At 46.9% G+C, this 19,164-nt stretch overlaps 2 protein-coding genes across 5 annotated transcripts in view; one reads left to right on the top strand and one right to left on the bottom strand.

Annotated features, from left to right (window-relative positions):
- The first annotated feature begins 1,740 nt into the window (after nt 1-1,740).
- LOC142663485 (uncharacterized) overlaps nt 1,741-19,164 on the top strand; it is a 53,682-nt gene continuing 36,258 nt past the window's right edge. Inside the window, exons 1-3 of one of the 3 annotated variants that reach the window (XM_075842157.1) lie at nt 1,741-1,780; nt 8,696-8,795; nt 9,017-9,094. In XM_075842157.1, coding sequence (XP_075698272.1) covers nt 1,772-1,780; nt 8,696-8,795; nt 9,017-9,094 — 187 coding nt within the window. In that variant the 5' untranslated portion in view covers nt 1,741-1,771. Of the gene's footprint in view, nt 1,781-8,695; nt 8,796-9,016; nt 9,099-19,164 lie in introns of those variants that run through there. The other 2 variants (XM_075842161.1, XM_075842159.1) reach the window with 2 other exon arrangements.
- LOC142663489 (uncharacterized) lies at nt 5,235-17,404 on the bottom strand. 2 transcript variants are annotated; one of them, XR_012851100.1, is made up of 6 exons: nt 16,801-17,404; nt 15,454-16,621; nt 15,265-15,359; nt 15,076-15,187; nt 8,162-13,628; nt 5,235-5,557 (listed from the first exon to the last, which is right to left on the bottom strand). XR_012851100.1 is itself a non-coding variant. In XM_075842172.1 (5 exons), the coding sequence occupies exons 1-5, from the start codon at nt 16,879-16,881 to the stop codon at nt 12,637-12,639; spliced, it is 2,448 nt and encodes an 815-aa protein (XP_075698287.1). In that variant the 5' UTR covers nt 16,882-17,404; the 3' UTR covers nt 7,987-12,636. The 2 variants fall into 2 exon arrangements, 1 of the variants encoding a protein (XP_075698287.1); XM_075842172.1 differs by lacking the exon at nt 5,235-5,557 and having other exon boundaries at nt 7,987-13,628.

The following is a 19,164-nucleotide window of genomic DNA, read 5'->3' on the forward strand; positions in this document are numbered from 1 at the left end:
TGTCCTGTAGAGGCAGCAGTATACAGTGTAGTGTGTGGTAGTGTCTCCTGTATACCGGTCTCCAGCAGGTAGTGTCCTGTAGAGGCAGCAGTATACAGTGTAGTGTGGTGTAGTCTCTCCTGTATACCGGTCTCCAGCAGGTAGTGTCCTGTAGAGGTAGCAATATACAGTGTAGTGTGTGGTAGTGTCTCCTGTATACCGGTCTCCAGCAGGTAGTGTCCTGTAGAGGCAGCAGTATACAGTGCAGTGTGTGGTAGTGTCTCCTGTATACCGGTCTCCAGCAGGTAGTGTCCTGTAGAGGTAGCAGTATACAGTGCAGTGTGTGGTAGTGTCTCCTGTATACCGGTCTCCAGCAGGTAGTGTCCTGTAGAGGTAGCAGTATACAGTGCAGTGTGTGGTAGTGTCTCCTGTATACCGGTCTCCAGCAGGTAGTGTCCTGTAGAGGCAGCAGTATACAGTGTAGTGTGTGGTAGTGTCTCCTGTATACCGGTCTCCAGCAGGTAGTGTCCTGTAGAGGTAGCAGTATACAGTGCAGTGTGTGGTAGTGTCTCCTGTATACCGGTCTCCAGCAGGTAGTGTCCTGTAGAGGCAGCAGTATACAGTGCAGTGTGTGGTAGTGTCTCCTGTATACCGGTCTCCAGCAGGTAGTGTCCTGTAGAGGCAGCAGTATACAGTGCAGTGTGTGGTAGTGTCCTGTATACCGGTCTCCAGCAGGTAGTGTCCTGTAGAGGTAGCAGTATACAGTGCAGTGTGTGGTAGTGTCTCCTGTATACCGGTCTCCAGCAGGTAGTGTCCTGTAGAGGCAGCAGTATACAGTGCAGTGTGTGGTAGTGTCTCCTGTATACCGGTCTCCAGCAGGTAGTGTCCTGTAGAGGTAGCAGTATACAGTGCAGTGTGTGGTAGTGTCTCCTGTATACCGGTCTCCAGCAGGTAGTGTCCTGTAGAGGCAGCAGTATACAGTGCAGTGTGTGGTAGTGTCTCCTGTATACCGGTCTCCAGCAGGTAGTGTCCTGTAGAGGTAGCAGTATACAGTGTAGTGTGTGGTAGTCTCTCCTGTATACCGGTCTCCAGCAGGTAGTGTCCTGTAGAGGTAGCAGTATACAGTGCAGTGTGTGGTAGTGTCTCCTGTATACCGGTCTCCAGCAGGTAGTGTCCTGTAGAGGTAGCAGTATACAGTGCAGTGTGTGGTAGTGTCTCCTGTATACCGGTCTCCAGCAGGTAGTGTCCTGTAGAGGTAGCAGTATACAGTGTAGTGTGTGGTAGTGTCTCCTGTATACCGGTCTCCAGGGACGGGCTCTCCCGTGTATACTGCTCTATTACAGACTGGAGGATATATAGGGTACTGCAGCCACAACACTATTAATAATACGCTGTTCTCATTACCTCCGGCAGCAGACACCCGGCTGTCTGACGAGGAACTGGAAGCAGCAAGGACAATCCACCAGTCACGTGACTGCAGCCAATCAACAAAGGACCACAACAAAATGGCCGCCTCGCCGCTGGTACGTGCGTTATGTTCGGTATATAAGGTTATATGAAGTGGTCATTAAAATGGCATTATCCCTTTTTACTTACCCAGCAGAAATAAGGGACGGTGATGCGGCCTATTGAGCACGTGAACATCTTCTGAAGGACCACAACATAACGGACACAGGTGATTACGTGATTAATAGGATCTAGACGAGGCGTGGACCGCAAAACCGGAAGTACTAATTAACGGCTTCCGGGTGACAGGGTGGAGACATTGAAGAGATTGGCAGCAGATCGCGTCATGTGCTCGGTAGATCTTCCCTCTAGAATCAGTAATGTTGACTATTCAGTGTAGAGCAGGATAAGACGGAGAGGGTGGAGGGAGGAACTGCCTAGTGCATGGGTGAAACTACAACTCCCAGCATGCCCTGACAGCCAAAACCTTTATTATTCCAGTCAAAGGCCGTCAAGGCATGCTGGGAGTTGTAGTTTCACGACAGCTGGAGTGCCTCAGGTTACTGATCAGTGGTTTCGTGAAGGAGGGGGCGTGTCTCAGACTACCCGACCACCCCGTGTATAGAGCAGTGTGAGAAGTGGTAGGAATAGGACAAACTGCGGAGGAAACAATGGAAGGCGGGCACCGGGTTTATACTATATATAATATTTAACTATATATCCCGCATGTATATTGACGCCTTAAAGAAGCACTCTAGCGGTTATTTATTTTTCTCCCATTCGGAAACATGATGTGGAGGGGACATTAACCCCTTCAGGACACAGCCTGTTTTGGCCTTGTGGACACAGATGATTTTTTCAAATCTGACGTGTTACCCTTTATGTGGTAATAACTCCGGAACGCTTTTACCGATCCAACCCATTCTGAGATTGTTTTCTCGTGACACATTGTACTTTATGTTAGTGAAAAAATTTGGTCGATAAATTCAATATTTATTTGTGAAAAACGTCCAATTTTAGCAAAAATTTGCAAAAATTAGCATTTTTCTAAATTTAAATGTGTTTGCTTGTAAAACAGATGGTAATACCACACAAAATAGTCACTAGTTCCCATCCCCCGCACGTCTACTTTATATTTGCAGCGGTTTTTCATGTACTTTTATATTTCTTGGACGTTACGAGGCTCAGAACTTTACCAGCAATTTCTCACATTTTCAAGAAAATTTCAATAGGCCATTTTTTCAGGGACAGTTCAGTTCTGAAGTGGCTTTGAGGTCCTTATATATTAGAAAGTCCCCATAAATCACCCCATTTTGAAACCTGCACCCCTCAAAGTATTCAAAACAGCATTCAGAAAGTGTTTTAACCCTTTAGGCGTTTCACAGGAATTACGGCAAAGTAGAAGTGAAATGTACAAATTTCATTTTTTTGGCTGAAATTCTTTTGTAATTAAAAAAAATCTGTAACACGGAAGGTTTTACCCGAGAAATGCAACTGAATATTTATTGCCCAGGTTCTGCAGATTTTAGAAATACCCCACATGTGGCCGTAGCGTGATAATGGACTGAAGCCCCGGCCTCAGAAGTAAAGGAGCCGCTGGTGGGGCCTCCTTATTAGAATAGATTTTAGGCCCCATGTCCGGTTTGGAGACGTCTTGTGGGGCCAAAACAGTGGAAACCCCCCAAAAGTGACCCTGTTTTGGAATCTACACCCCTCAAGGCATTTTTCTAGGGGTACAGTGAGCATTTTGGCCCCACAGGATCTTTAGAGCGAAGGTGACCAAAAAACAGCGATTTTGGGGCTTTCAATTCTTTGTTTCTTCCGGCGTTCACCGTGCGCAATAAATGACGTTTTCCTTTATTCTGCCGGTCGATACGATTACGCCGATACCAGATGTCTATAGTTTTTTTACGTTTTGCAGCGTTTGCGCAATAAATGACGTTTCTATAAAATAATGTCTTTTTTGTGTCACCGTATTCTGAGCCGTAACTTTTTTATTTTTTCGTCAAAAAAGCTGTGGGAGGTCTTGTTTTTTGCGGGCCGGGTTGTAGTTTTTATTGGTACTATTTTGGGCTCAATGCGACTTTTTGATCACTTTTTATTCTATATCTTGGGGTCGGTGACCAAACAATAGCGATGCTGACATAGTTTTCCGTTTATTTTGTTTGCGGCGTTCACCGTGCGGAAAAATTAACATTATAGTTTCATAGTTTGGGTCGTTACGAACGCGGTGATACCAAATATGTGCACTTTTTTTTTTAACGGCTTTATTTTTTACTTATAATAAAAGACTTGTAGGAAAACAAAACTTTACTTTTACACTTTTATAAAACATTTTTATTTACTTTCTTTTACTTTTGACACTTTCTCTTTTTGACCTGCGGCTCCGATCGCTGCTACAATACCTCGGCAGTGTAACGTATTCCAGCTGTCGGTGTCACAGTCACTCTGACAGTTGGTCTACGAGGATCAGCCGAAAGTTGGTCCTGATAGGCTTCCATCCATGGCAGACACGGAGGCCATTGTTTGGCTTCCGTTTGCCATACTAACTATCGGCAAACCCCACGATTTCGGACCGGGGTCTGCCGATATGTTAGTAACCCCCAAAATTCGACAATTGCAACCAATCGCCGAATTTAAGGGGTTAATTCGCCAAAATCAGCGGCATAGGACCGCTGTTCGGCAAGAGTGGAGTGTCAGCTGTCGGCGACAGTGTGCACCGGGAAAAACTCAGTAACTGTACGTCCTCGTGCGGGTAGGGGTTAAACTTCTAGGTTATTTAGAGTTTTTTCTCTTGGAGTCGACACAAACCAGATAGAAAAATTGGTGTCATGTTTGATCAGGTGACGCATCATAGAGATGTTGTTTCTGAATATCGCGAACGTACGGAAGCTGAACATGCGCCATACAGCGGAACACGGAGTCCCTGCAGCGCCGTAGTTATTGCCACAGACGGAGCCTCATCTTTCATATCTGATGTGTCACTTTATGTGGTAATAACTTGGGAATGCTTCTACTTATCCAAGAGATTCTCAGATTGTGCTGGTGTGACACATTGTACTTTATGTTAGTGGTAAAATTTGGTTGACACTTTCAGTATTTTTGAAAAAAACAAAAACTTTCATAAGGCTGTTTTTTTTAGGGATGAATTCAGTTCTGACTTGTCTTTTAGGGCCTTTTATATTAGCAACCCCCATAAATCGCCCCATTAAAAAAATGGCAGGAAGTTGGTTGTTTTTTTTAAACCCTTTAGGCGTCACTGGGTGAATAGTAATGTTAGACTACAGCGGTCCCATCGTGAGACCACGTCGGTCCCATTGGGAGACCACGGCGGACCCATCGGGAGACCACGGCGGACCCATCGTGAGACCACGGCGGACCCATCGGGAGACCACGGCGGTCCCATCGTGAGACTACAGCGGACCCATCGTGAGACCGCCTCTTTATGATAAGAGCTCCCGGGACCTTCGACTAACGGATTCTTGTGTCGGGGGAAGTTGCTGCTACGAGGGAAATGTAGTGTTAGAAGCATCTAAAAAAAGAAATGACAACAATATAGACAGTCCGGGACTGGCAAAGTGAAGGTTAGATAGTCCCTGTTAGAGCATGCCCGACGTACGCCCCAAACATCTGCCTGAGCACAGTCAATAACGCCCCGGAATTCATATATATTAATAATAAATACAACAGAAAAGTATAAAGTTTAAGAATAAAAAAAAACCACGAAAATGAAAGGAATAAACATCATTATTTGAAAGGAAAAGTTTTTATAAAAGAAAATAATAAAGAATAAGAAAATACATGGATGATAAATTCCTTTAACCCTTCAGGGGACAATGAAAAAGCAAATACAGCGGCAAAATAAACATTTTTCTTTAAAAAAAATAGATTAATACAAATTTTTAAAAAAACATTCTAAATGCAAAAAAGCAAAAGCTCTCAGGCAGAATGTGGGGAGGCCAAAACGTGTCCTCAAGGGGTTAAAGTGCAAATAGTAACCACAACTTGTATCTGCACTGTGATGGGGGCACCGAGGAGGAAACGCCCCTGCGGTCAGGGATTTTTGTTTTTTCACGGTCCTCCTACAGGATAAGTAGAATCCGGAAATCTGCCGCGCAGCCATTGACGCACACTAATGCCATATAAAAGAAGAATATTAATAGTGGCCACCAAGTTAAGCAGATGGATCAGCCTGTAATTCGTGGCCGCCCTTATGTAGTTAATGTGAAGTAATCGGCTTCTGGCAGGGGGGGGGGGGGTCTTGCTCTGCGTCCTCAGTGCACTCGGAAGGTCTTCTGACCCTTCCACTCAGACCGGGCCGAAGGTTCACCCTCCAAGACCATGACCCTGAGCACACAGCTGAGACCACACAGGAGAGGCGGGGGGACAACACAGGAGAGGGACAATACGGCAGAGGCGGGGGGACAACACAGCAGAGGGACAACACGGCAGAGGCGGGGGGACAACACGGCAGAGGGACAACACGGCAGAGGCGGGGGGACAACACGGCAGAGGCGGGGGCACAACACAGCAGAGGGACAACACGGCAGAGGCGGGGGGACAACACAGCAGAGGCGGGGGGACAACATGGCAGAGGCGGGGGGACAAAACGGCAGAGGGACAACACGGCAGAGGCGGGGGCACAACACAGCAGAGGCGGGGGGACAACACGGCAGAGGCGGGGGGACAAAACGGCAGAGGCGGGGGGACAACACGGCAGAGGTGGGGTTGACAACACGGCAGTGGCGGGGGGACAACACAGGAGAGGGACAACACGGCAGAGGCGGGAGGACAACACGGCAGAGGCGGGGGGACAACACGGCAGAGGCGGGGGCACAACACGGCAGAGGGACAACACGGCAGAGGCGGGGGGACAACACAGCAGAGGCGGGGGGACAACATGGCAGAGGCGGGGGGACAAAACGGCAGAGGGACAACACGGCAGAGGCGGGGGCACAACACAGCAGAGGCGGGGGGACAACACGGCAGAGGCGGGGGGACAAAACGGCAGAGGCGGGGGGACAACACGGCAGAGGTGGGGTTGACAACACGGCAGTGGCGGGGGGACAACACAGGAGAGGGACAACACGGCAGAGGCGGGAGGACAACACGGCAGAGGCGGGGGGGACAACACAGGAGAGGGACAACAAAGCAGAAGCGGGGGGACAACTCTGTGAATGTCCTTGAAGGGCCCGGCCAGAGCCCTGACTTGTACCCAATGAAACATTTCTGGAGACCTGAAAATGTCCGTCCACCGACGTCACCATCGGACCTGACAGGGCTGAGGAGAACGACAGAAAATTCCCAAATCCAGGTGTAAACCTTGTGGTATCAAACCCAAGAAGACTGGAGGATGTTATCCCTGCGAAAGGGGCTTCAGCCGAGTCCTGAGTTAAGGGGCTGAAACGTTATTTTTTTATTTTAGCACAAAGCCTCAACATAACAAAATGTGAAAAAATGAAAAGGGTCTGAAGACTTTTCAAAGGCATTTTAAGTTCAGGAAAGGATAGATCAATTTTTTTACTCAAACTCAGTGTATCCTATGTGATGCAGCTTCACACTACACTCCCTGCCTCCTGCTTGTGATAGATCAGTAACGTAGTACTTCTGTACTCACAGTGGAGAATCTCAGTGTATTCCTATGTGATGCAGCTTCACACTGCGCCTCCTGCTTGTGATAGATAAGTAACGTAGTCCAGGGGCGTAGCTAAAGGCTCAAGGGCCCCGATGAAAAAGTTCTTATCGGGCCAACCCCCGCAAACTTCTCATGGCCGACGGTCCGCAGCTTTCAGCTGCATCGCTGGGTCTCCTAAGTGACCCAACAATGCAGCACTAGCAGCCAGGGGCGTCACTAAGGACTTAAAATGTCAGGGGAAATAGCCTCAATACATATGTGTCCGCCCCAAAAAAAAATTATGTGTGTATATGAGACAGCATTGCATATCTATAGCACTACGACCCTATCAACTATAGATAGGATTAGATACAGTGGCTCAGCAGACAGTATCACACATGATAGGATTAGATACACAGCTCAGCAGACAGTATCACACATGATAGGATTAGATACACAGCTCAGCAGACAGTATCACACATGATAGGATTAGATACTGTGGCTCAGCAGACAGTATCACACATGATAGGATTAGATACACAGCTCAGCAGAGAGTATCACACATGATAGGATTAGATACACAGCTCAGCAGACAATATCACACATGATAGGATTAGATACATATCTCAGCAGACAGTATCACACATGATAGGATTAGATACACAGCTCAGCAGACAGTATCACACATGATGGGATTAGATACAGCGGCTCAGCAGACAGTATCACACATGATAGGATTAGATACACAGCTCAGCAGACAGTATCACACATGACAGGATTAGATACACAGCTCAGCAGACAGTATCACACATGATGGGATTAGATACAGGGCTCAGCAGACAGTATCACACATGATAGGATTAGATACAGGGCTCAGCAGACAGTATCACACATGATAGGATTAGATACACAGCTCAGCAGACAGTATCACACATGATAGGATTAGATACACGGCTCAGCAGACAGTATCACACATGATAGGATTAGATACACAGCTCAGCAGACAGTATCACACATGATAGGATTAGATACACAGCTCAGCAGACAGTATCACACATGATAGGATTAGATACACAGCTCAGCATCACACATGGAATATGGGGGAGAGATCCTCCAGCTCACCTGACACGTAGCTTGTGTGTCGTAGACGTCGCTCGGATCCTCGTGTCGGTGCACGATAAATGGAAGGCAAGGGTTTGAATCCAGCGCTGTAGAGGTTAAAACGGAATGTCGTTCCAAGTTTATTGGTATAAGATTAAAAAGGTCCAAAGGTATGGAGACCTAATGTGCAGGAAGGAATGTCAGTCCAGTCGTGGAGCCTACGCGTTTCAGACGTGTTAGACGTCCTTAATCATGGCTGTTTGGTGTTTAGAAACTGGGGCCCTGGTTTTATGTGTATAGGTTCCGGTCTGGCAGCGGAGTTCTGATTGCGTTCCAGGCGGAGGTGAGTCACCCGGAACGCAAGGCAGACCGAGAAGTATTCGGCATCATTTTAGATCTGAAATTGCGATTTCTGTAGTAGGAAATGAGCGTCAGGAGGAAGAAACACGATCTTTAGGATGAGTTACTTTCATATATTGCTAACATTGATACTGGAGACAAGGTGATTTGGGATGCTTCTAGTTGGATGTGTCAAATGTTTTACTTGCGTTCCAGGCCTCGATATCTTGCTGGAACGCAGGACAAGCCAATCAGAGGGGCGGTGTCCAACACACCCCCGACTGTCAGCTGCTGCCGTGGTCCGCTAGAGCATGTGGTAAGTACGTAGAAGTTCTTTCTTAAACAAATATTTGGTTAGATTGCTCATGATTGAGGTTTGTCCCTTCATTCAGATAACGATATATAGAAGTGGAGTTGTATTTTATTACTAACGTGTGACCGCTTGGAGATGTGAAATAAATCAATGTTGGCGTTTGTGTTAGTTTTCTTTCTCCTCTTCTATTCTCTTCTCTCTCTGATGTCTTGTTTGTGTTCCAGGTCTCCTATCTTTATTGGGACGCGGGGAGAACATCTGGTCCAGGGACAGCATTCAGCTGGGGTCGGCTGTTCTATGCCGTAAGTAGGTTAGCTTTACATCCATTGTAGAACGCACCATATTTAATTGTTCATAACGGAGATTTGTTTATGTGGTATTATAGAATATATGTGGCTTGTTATTGGGAACGTAACCTAGATCACTGTTGTATTTACAATATTGTTAGTAATTGTTTGTGTGTTGAGATCTTTGTGGGCCTTCAGTTTCTATGTTCTGGATTGATAAAGTCTGGAGTGAAGGGAAAAAGAAAAATGGAATATCATGAGGAAGGTGGCTAAAAGAAGTCAATGTCGAATATTGTTTGCATAACAAAAAGCACATGTTATGTATGCAAAAGAATGTATGACTTCACATGCAAATGAGAAGACAAAAATTGTTGGTTCGAGATTTAGATTCAATTATGCGGAAGCAGAAAATTGATTGCTAACGTATGTATTGGTCAATACTGGAACAGAAGTTCTTTCTTTAGGTTGAGTCCAAGTGGGAACCTTGTTTTTAGTCTGTGGATCCAGAAGGCTTCTCTCAGGTGGGTTTTAGGTTTGAGGTCGCCTCCTCTTTTAGAGAGATGGATTTTCTCAATGGCGTAGCATCGAAAAGTTTTCGTTGTTCGATTGTGATGATGTATGAAATGTTTGGATGCGCTAGAGATATTTGTAATGTTTGGATTTCTCACGTAACTGAGGTGCTCAAGGATCCTGGTTTTACATTTTCGGTTCGTGCAGCCTATATATTTTAATAGGCATTCTGTACATTCTATGACATCGATGACGGACTCAGTTGATGTAATTTTGGATAGTAAATGTGTCTGACTGGGTAGAGTCGCAGAAGGTTTTTGTGGGATGAGCATGGAGGCATACCTTGTAGGGGTGCTGTCCGCACCTGTAGAACCCTTTGGTTTCCAACCACGTTGTTTTAGTTTCTTGTGATATGAAAAGAGATGGAGAGAGAATGCTGCCTATTGATGGGGCTTTTCTGGCTATTATTCTGCAGCCTCCCTTCAGGATGGACCGCAATCCATCGTCTTCCATGAGAATCGCTAAGTACTTATTTACTATTTGTTTTATTTCCAAGAATTGGTTGCTTTGTTGTAGAATTAATGTTGGTTGGTTAGAGTCTGACTGGTTGGTTTTCTTGTGTGGTTCCAGAAGTTGGGCTCGAGATTTTTTAGTTGTGATATCCACCGCTCTGTTTAAGGACCATTGTGGGTAACCTCTGCTTTTCAGCCTTGTGGTAATTTGTTCTATGTTGAAATGGTTGGCTGAGCTACAATTCCTCTTTGCTCGGTGTAATTCTCCAACTGGAATAGCTTTAATTGTATGTTTGGAATGGTTGCTTTTGGCATGCAATATGGAGTTTGCGGAGGTCGGTTTTCGATGCGTTTGTGTTGAAATGACTTGGCCTGCTTTTCCTTCTAGTTCTAAGTCTAGGAAGATGATGGTTGTCTTGTCGTGATTGTATGTAAACTTCAGGTTAGAAGGATTGTGGTTGAGAAAGTCTACGAAGTTAGAAATGGTATCAATTGGTCCCTTCCATATCAGCAGAAGATCATCGATGTATCTTCCGTACCACTCGATGTCCTTACCAAAAGGGTTGTTGCTGGAGAAAACATGTGATTCCTCCCACCACGCCATGACTAAGTTGGCTATTGATGGAGAGAATTTAGCTCCCATAGAGACGCCTTTTAATTGAAGATAATATTTGAAAGAAATTATGACTCATCAGGAACATCAGTACATTTAAGATGTAGGTTTGAAAATTTCTGTCATAGGTACTGTGTGTCATCAGATGGCTTTCTAAGGCGGTATAGGCTACATGGTGGGGAATAGATGTGTAAAGGGAGACAATATCACATGTGAGCCAGGTATATTCATCGTTCCAGACTTTGTTGTTTAAAGAGGTCAGGACATTTTTTGTGTCTTTTAGGAACCCTGGAGTTTGCTGAGCCAGAGGTTGTAAAAGGGTGTCGAGCCATTCAGATAGTTTTTCAAGTACCGATCCTATCCCTGAGACTATGGGTCTCATCGGTGGGGGGTTGATTAGTTTGTGAGTTTTCGGTAGTGCGTGGATAATGGGAGTGATGGGTTGTTCAATGTACATGTAGTTGAACTGTTTTTGATTGATGAAGCCCCCTTGGAGACATGATAGGATTAGATACAATGGCTCAGCAGACAGTATCACACATGATAGGATTAGATACAGTGGTTTAGCAGACAGTATCACACATGATAGGATTAGATACAGGGCCCCAGCAGACAGTATCACACATGATAGGATTAGATACACAGCTCAGCAGACAGTATCACACATGATAGGATTAGATACAGTGGTTTAGCAGACAGTATCACACATGATAGGATTAGATACAGGGCCCCAGCAGACAGTATCACACATGATAGGATTAGATACACAGCTCAGCAGACAGTATCACACATGATAGGATTAGATACAGAGGCTCAGCAGACCGTATCACACATGATGGGATTAGATACACGGCTCAGCAGAGAGTATCACACATGATGGGATTAGATACACGGCTCAGCAGACAGTATCACACATGATAGGATTAGATACACAGCTCAGCAGACAATATCACACATGATCGGCTTAGATACACAGCTCAGCAGACAGTATCACACATGATAGGATTAGATACAGAGGCTCAGCAGACCGTATCACACATGATGGGATTAGATACACGGTTCAGCAGAGAGTATCACACATGATGGGATTAGATACACGGCTCAGCAGACAGTATCACACATGATAGGATTAGATACAGTGGCTCAGCAGACAGTATCACACATGATAGTATTAGATACAGTGGCTGCATCTCTTTAGGACGTGCCATCATCTGCTGCTTTTTGAGACCTTCTCGACAGCTTCACATTGCCAGACAGGTTCTATTTCGGTGGTGTAAAGGATTTGCCAGACACAGCTTCTGTGTCGACGCCCGTGGGCAATCAGTCTGGACCTGCTCCTATGTCTGTGAGACTGACTCCATCTTCCACCACTCAGGATGGCAGGCTTAGGAGTGGGAGAGCCTATTACAGCCTGGCCAGACGGAGTTAGCTCCCGCCCTCTGTCTATTTATACCTGCCTTTCCTGTTCCTCCTTTGCCTGTGATTCTTCTATGCTTGTTTCCTGGCTTGCTGCTGCTGCTTGTACTACTGATCCTCTGCTTGTTATTGACCTTGGCTTTCTGACCACTCTCCTGCTCAGCGTTTGGTACCTCGTTCTCTCCTGGTTTGACTCGGCTCGTTCACTACTCTTGTTGCTCACGGTGTCTCCGTGGGCAGCTGCCCCGTTTTCCTTAGCTTCTGTGTACCGCTTGCCGAATTCGAGACACCAGCAATCGTCTCCAACACCACAACTATGAGATTGCGCTCTCTTGCTGTGTTATGGCGGCATACGCTCAGTCCCCCGCGTGAAGTCCATATTAAGTCATGATTTAGTCCTATTTCACACGACCGTGGTCAACAACGAGCTCCCGGACATAGAATTAGCTCTGATCAGGACATGAAAATGGCTTCTCGCTCACACGGAAGACGATACTTGACCTTCCTCAATCTGTTTGAAAATCTTTCCCCGCACCTTGGACATGTAAACGGCCACTCGCCACGTGAACCGCCTGATGTTCAGAAAGAGCCGATTTCCGCGTAAAACACTTCCCACACTCAGAACACGCATAGGGCTTCTTCCCCGTGTGGCTTCTTTGATGATGAACGAGAGAAGACTTGTGATTAAAACATTTCCCACATAGGGAACACGGAAAAGGCCTCTCCCCTCGGTGGATGCCTTGATGTTCAAAAAGAATTGATTTCCGCGTAAAGCACTTTCCACACTCTGGACATGGGAAAGGCTTCTCCCCCGTGTGTCTCCTCCGATGGTTAATGAGTACCGACTTCTGGCTGAAACATTTCCCACACTCCAGACACGAAAATGGCCTCTCACCCGTGTGGACCCGTCGATGATTCTCAAGCTGCGATCTCAACGTAAAATGTTTGCCGCAGTCCGCACACGGAAAAATGTTCTCCCCAGTGTGGAGTCTCTGGTGGTTGACTAGATGGGATTTCTGGGTAAAACATTTTCCGCATTCTAAGCAGGGAAAGGCCTTTTCTCCTGTGTGGCTTCTGTGATGTTTAATGAGGTGGGATTTCTGGGTAAAACATCTTCCACATTCCAAACACTTAAAAGCATCAACGCCCGCGTGGAAGAGTTGGTGGTTCAGAAAGGTCGCCTTCATCGAAAAACATTTCCCGCATTGAGAACAGGTGTATGGCTTCTCCCCTGAGTGGATATTCTGATGGTCAAGAAATTGCTCGTGTGCGGAGAAACATTTCCCACATTCATAGCAAGTGAAGATGTTAAAGCCTTTCTTAGCAGGGTACGGGGTGTGAGACGTTTCCCGGTGACTGTAGGGTTTAGATGATCGCGGTGAGGATTCTAAAGTAAAGAGTTTTTCAAGTGGACGGTCTCGTAGGACGTTCTCTTGAGTTTCACAGATTGGTGAAAAACTTAGATGTTCCCCGAAACCTTTTGCGCTTGTGGGTCCATCTGATGGGAATACAACCAAAACCGTCCGTAAATATTAATGTATATAAACCCAAGGTCAAGAACATTCATTGTACTTAGCAACTCCAGTCAAATATAAAACCTCGCCCCCATGTTTACCTCCATTCTCGACCATTGGAGATGGTATTTTAGTTGTCAGCCCCTTTAACCCCGCAAGGATCCGGTCTACTCTAGGGCTTAAGGATGCAGCAATTTTTTTTTATAATTTACGCATTTCGAAAAGCTATTCTGAAAGCGTCGCAGGGGCGCCGATGGGTATGGCGTACAGTAGGTACTAGAAAGAGACCTTATTGCTAGCCAAAAGGTTGTCAAGTCTTGTGCAGCTGTTGAGTACGGTCAAGTTTATTACCGAGAAGACCATCTGAGCCGGTCATTTGTGCAAGAGCGGGGATGCAACTAGCTGGGCCCCATAGAAAACTTTAGGAACCCAGACTCCGAAATCAAACCCCAGAGCAGATCCCAAAATGAATCGAACCCTAGATCAGACTGAAAAAAATATACAGATATTTATTTACCTCTCCTCGCTTGTCTTCAGGGCCCGGCACACAGGGTCAGGACCCGGCACACAGGGTCAGGACCCGGCACACAGGGTCAGGACCCGGCACACAGGGTCAGGACCCGGCACACAGGGTCAGGACGCCAGCCATGGTCAGGACCCAGCACACGGGGTCAGGACCCAGCACACGGGGTCAGGACCCAGCACACGGGGTCAGGACCCAGCACACGGGGTCAGGACCCAGCACACGGGGTCAGGACCCAGCACACGGGGTCAGGACCCAGCACACGGGGTCAGGACACAGCACACGGGGTCAGGACGCCAGCCAGGGTCAGGGCCCGTCACACAGGGACAGGACGCCAGCCAGGGTTAGGCACCGCTGCACACAACGTCCTGCATCAGGAACTTGTGTGCCAGGCCCTAAAGGGCAGAGGGGCCAGTGGCCACCCTGGACTAGTGTGAATGGTAGCAAATACGACCCCTATAGTTAGGCCACTGTGCAAGAGGCCTTATCATAAGATGGGGACCGCAGCATCTGTTCCCAATAATGAGACGTTGACAAGGTCATAAAAACTTCTTAGTGGGTGAGAAAATGACTGAATTGGACCGTTCCCCCCACCCCATAATGCCATGTTGGAGGACTGTCCTCGGAAACTGAAGATTTTTTTGTAGTATCTTTTTTAAATCGAATGATCCAGCATTAAAATAATCTATGGTCAGCGGAACATATCACTGGTGAAAAACTGATCTGATGGGATAAAGTTACCCCTGGTGAGGCCTTCGTCTTCTACGTGACTACAGGCCATTATTAGGGAGCATCTCCTACGTGGTCACTCTTGAGATCTTAGAAAAAACATTGCCGCCTTCGTCTAGAAACAGCGCCACACCTGTCCATAGTATAACCGGCAATACAGAATATCTATGGGTCATTACCTGCGGTAACATTGCTAGAAAAGTCCTGTTCTAGGAGATGTCGCTCATCATTCCCATATGCCTCATTTTCTTCCGCTAGAACTTCAACTTTAATATTATCGAGGTGTTCACCCTAAGAAAACAAAATGTGAAGAACAACTCTCCATATTGTGTAAGGTGACTTTACTTCTTGGAGAAACCTCCATCTACCTGATCATCCTGATGGCCACTGAGATCTTCTGGACAGTCCTGGGAATACGGAGGACGGGGACATCTCTCTGGTGCATTTCTCTCCCTAGATCCATCTGTAGGACACACAGTGACTGAATATATTGTTATATGTGATGATGGGAGGATCTGGGTGACCCTCAAACTGCTCTCCTGAAACTCTCCTCTTACCCGGAGGTGTGCGGTTTCGGTGGTCCTCCATCATGACGTCCTTGTACAGATCCTTCTTACCCGGTGATGTGCGGTTCCGGTGGTCCTCCAGCATGACCTCCTTGTACAGATCCTTCTTACCCGGTGATGTGCGGTTCCGGTGGTCCTCCATCATGACCTCCTTGTACAGATCCCTCTTACCAGGTGATGTGCGGTTCCAGTGGTCTTCCAGCATGACCTCCTTGTACAGATCCCCCTTACCCGGTGATGTGCGTTTCCGGTGGTCCTCCATCATAATGTCCTTGTACAGATCCCTCTTACCCGGTGGTGTGCGGGGCCGGCGGTCCTCCATCATGACCTCCTTGTATAGATCCCTCTTACACGGTGATGTGCGGTTCCGGTGGTCCTCCATCATGACCTCCTTGTACAGATCCCTCTTTCCCGGTGGTGTGCGGTTCCGGTGGTCCTCCAGCATGACCTCCTTGTACAGATCCCTCTTTCCCGGTGGTGTGCGGTTCCGGTGGTCCTCCATCATGATGTCCTTGTACATAGCCCTCTTACCCGGTGATGTGCGGTTCCGCGGGTCCTCCATCATGACCTCCTTGTACAGATCCCTCTTACCCGGTGATGTGTGGTTTCGGTGGTCCTCCATCATGACCTCCTTGTACAGATCCCTCTTACCCGGTGATGTGCGGTTCCGGTTGTCCTCCATGATGTTCTTGTACAGATCCCTCTTACCCGGAGGTGTGCGGTTCCGGTGGTCCTCCATGATGTTCTTGTACAGATCCCTCTTACTCGGAGGTGTGCGGTTCCGCGGGTCCTCCATCATGACCTCCTTGTACAGATCCTTGTGGTCTTTTATATACTCCCACTCCTCCATGGAGAAATAGACGGCGACATCCTGACATCTTATAGGAACCTGACACACGATGATACAGTCATCACCCAGACACATTATACCTTGTGTTATTATATAATGTCCCAGCCTTCCCGGCAGTGTCACCTCTCCAGTCAGCAGCTCGATGATCTTGTGGGTGAGGTCCAGGATCTTCTCGTTGTTCCTCTCATGGATCAGTGAGTGAGGTGGAGGCTCCGTGATGGGGGTCTGGGTCCTGCTCCGTCCTCCGGACACATAGATACCGCCGGCTGTCAGGAGTTCCCCAGTGATCTTCTTCACCACCGCACATTCCTACATGTAAAAACAAGAATGAACACCGCGCCGCGCCCCTTCCTCGCCCGTTGGCTTTGCTCGGCTTCGTTCAGGAGACAGAGACTGTAAATCATTATAATGTCACATCTTCATCTCAGGAGGGGGGGGGGGGTAACGCTGTGATGAGGATCAGAAGGGATCGGCCCAGAATCTCTCACCTCTCCTGACAGCAGGTAGATCATCCTGAGGATGAGGGTTAATATCTCCTCCGACAAGCGGCTCCGATCCTTCTCCATCATGACTTAGAGGTTTATATAGAAATGAAGAACGTTTACAAAGGAACCAGAGAGCAAAACATTATTTCATGACACACCACAGTCTACTCTACCTGTATTCTAATAACCAGACATAGACGGGACACCACAGTCTACTCTACCTGTATTCTAATAACCAGACATAGACGGGACACCACAGTCTACTCTACCTGTATTCTAATAACCAGACATAGACGGGACACCACAGTCTACTCTACCTGTATTCTAATAACCAGACATAGACGGGACACCACAGTCTACTCTACCTGTATTCTAATAACCAGACATAGACAGGACACCACAGTCTACTCTACCTGTATTCTAATAACCAGACATAGACGGGACACCACAGTCTACTCTACCTGTATTCTATTAACCAGACATAGACGGGACACCACAGTCTACTCTACCTGTATTCTAATAACCAGACATAGACGGGACACCACAGTCTACTCTACCTGTATTCTAATAACCAGACATAGACGGGACACCACAGTCTGCTCTACCTGTATTCTAATAACCAGACATAGACGGGACACCACAGTCTACTCTACCTGTATTCTAATAACCAGACATAGACGGGACACCACAGTCTACTCTACCTGTATTCTAATAACCAGACATAGACAGGACACCACAGCCTACTCTACCTGTATTCTAATAACCAGACATAGACGGGACACCACAGTCTACTCTACCTGTATTCTATTAACCAGACATAGACGGGACACCACAGTCTACTCTACCTGTATTCTAATAACCAGACATAGACGGGACACCACAGTCTACTCTACCTGTATTCTAATAACCGATAGGACACTAGCGTCTGCTCCTCCTGTATAACAGACAGGACACAAGGGTCTGCTCCTCCTGTATAACAGACAGGACAATAGAGTCTGCTCCTCCTGTATAACAGACAGGACACTAGAGTCTGCTCTTTTTCTAGAACAGACAGGACACTAAAGTCTGCTCCTCCTGTATAACAGACCGAACACTAGAGTCTGCTGCTCCTGTATAACAGACAATACACCAGGGTCTGCTCCTCCTGTATAACAGACAGGACACTAAAGTCTGCTGCTCCTGTATAACAGACAGGACGCTAGAGTCTGCTCCTCCTGTATAACAGACAGTACACTAGAGTCTGCTCCTCCTGTATAACAGACAGGACACTAGAGTCTGCTCCTCTTCTATAAAAGACAGGACACTAAAGTCTGCTCCTCCTGTAATATAATAACAGACAGGACACTAGAGTCTGCTCCTCCTGTATAACAGACAGGACACTAGAGTCTGCTCCTCCTGTATAACAGACAGGACACTAAAGTCTGCTCCTCCTGAATAACAGACAGGACACTAAAGTCTGCTCCTCCTGTAATATAACAGACAGGACACTAGAGTCTGCTCCTCCTGTAATATAATAACAGGCAAGACACTAGAGTCTGCTCCTCCTGTAATATAATAACAGACAGGACACTACAGTCTGCTCCTCCTGTAATATAATAACAGGCAGGACACTAGAGTCTGCTCCTCCTGTAATATAATAACAAGCAGGACACTAGAGTCTGCTCCTCCTGTATAACAGACAGGACACTAAAGTCTGCTCCTCCTGTATAACAGGCAGGACACTACAGTCTGCTCCTCCTGTAATATAACAGACAGGACACTACAGTCTGCTCCTCCTGTAATATAACAGACATGACACTAGAGTCTGCTCCTCCTGTAATATAACAGACAGGACACTAGAGTCTGCTCCTCCTGTATAACAGACAGGACGCTAAAGTCTGCTGCTCCTGTATAACAGACAGGACACTAGAGTCTGCTCCTCCTGTATAACAGACAGGACACTAGAGTCTGCTCCTCTTCTATAAAAGACAGGACACTAAAGTCTGCTCCTCCTGTAATATAATAACAGACAGGACACTAGAGTCTGCTCCTCCTGTTATATAATAACAGACAGGACACTAGAGTCTGCTCCTCCTGTAATATAACAGACAGGACACTAGAGTCTGCTCCTCCTGTATAACAGACAGGACACTAGAGTCTGCTCCTCCTGTAATATAACAGACAGGACACTAGAGTCTGCTCCTCCTGTATAACAGACAGGACACTAGAGTCTGCTCCTCCTGTAATATAACAGACAGGACACTAGAGTCTGCTCCTCCTGTATAACAGACAGGACGCTAAAGTCTGCTGCTCCTGTATAACAGACAGGACACTAGAGTCTGCTGCTCCTGTAATATAATAACAGGCAGGACACTAGAGTCTGCTCCT

This window comes from Rhinoderma darwinii, chromosome 11 (assembly GCF_050947455.1).
Source record: "Rhinoderma darwinii isolate aRhiDar2 chromosome 11, aRhiDar2.hap1, whole genome shotgun sequence".
NCBI lineage: Eukaryota > Metazoa > Chordata > Amphibia > Anura > Rhinodermatidae > Rhinoderma > Rhinoderma darwinii.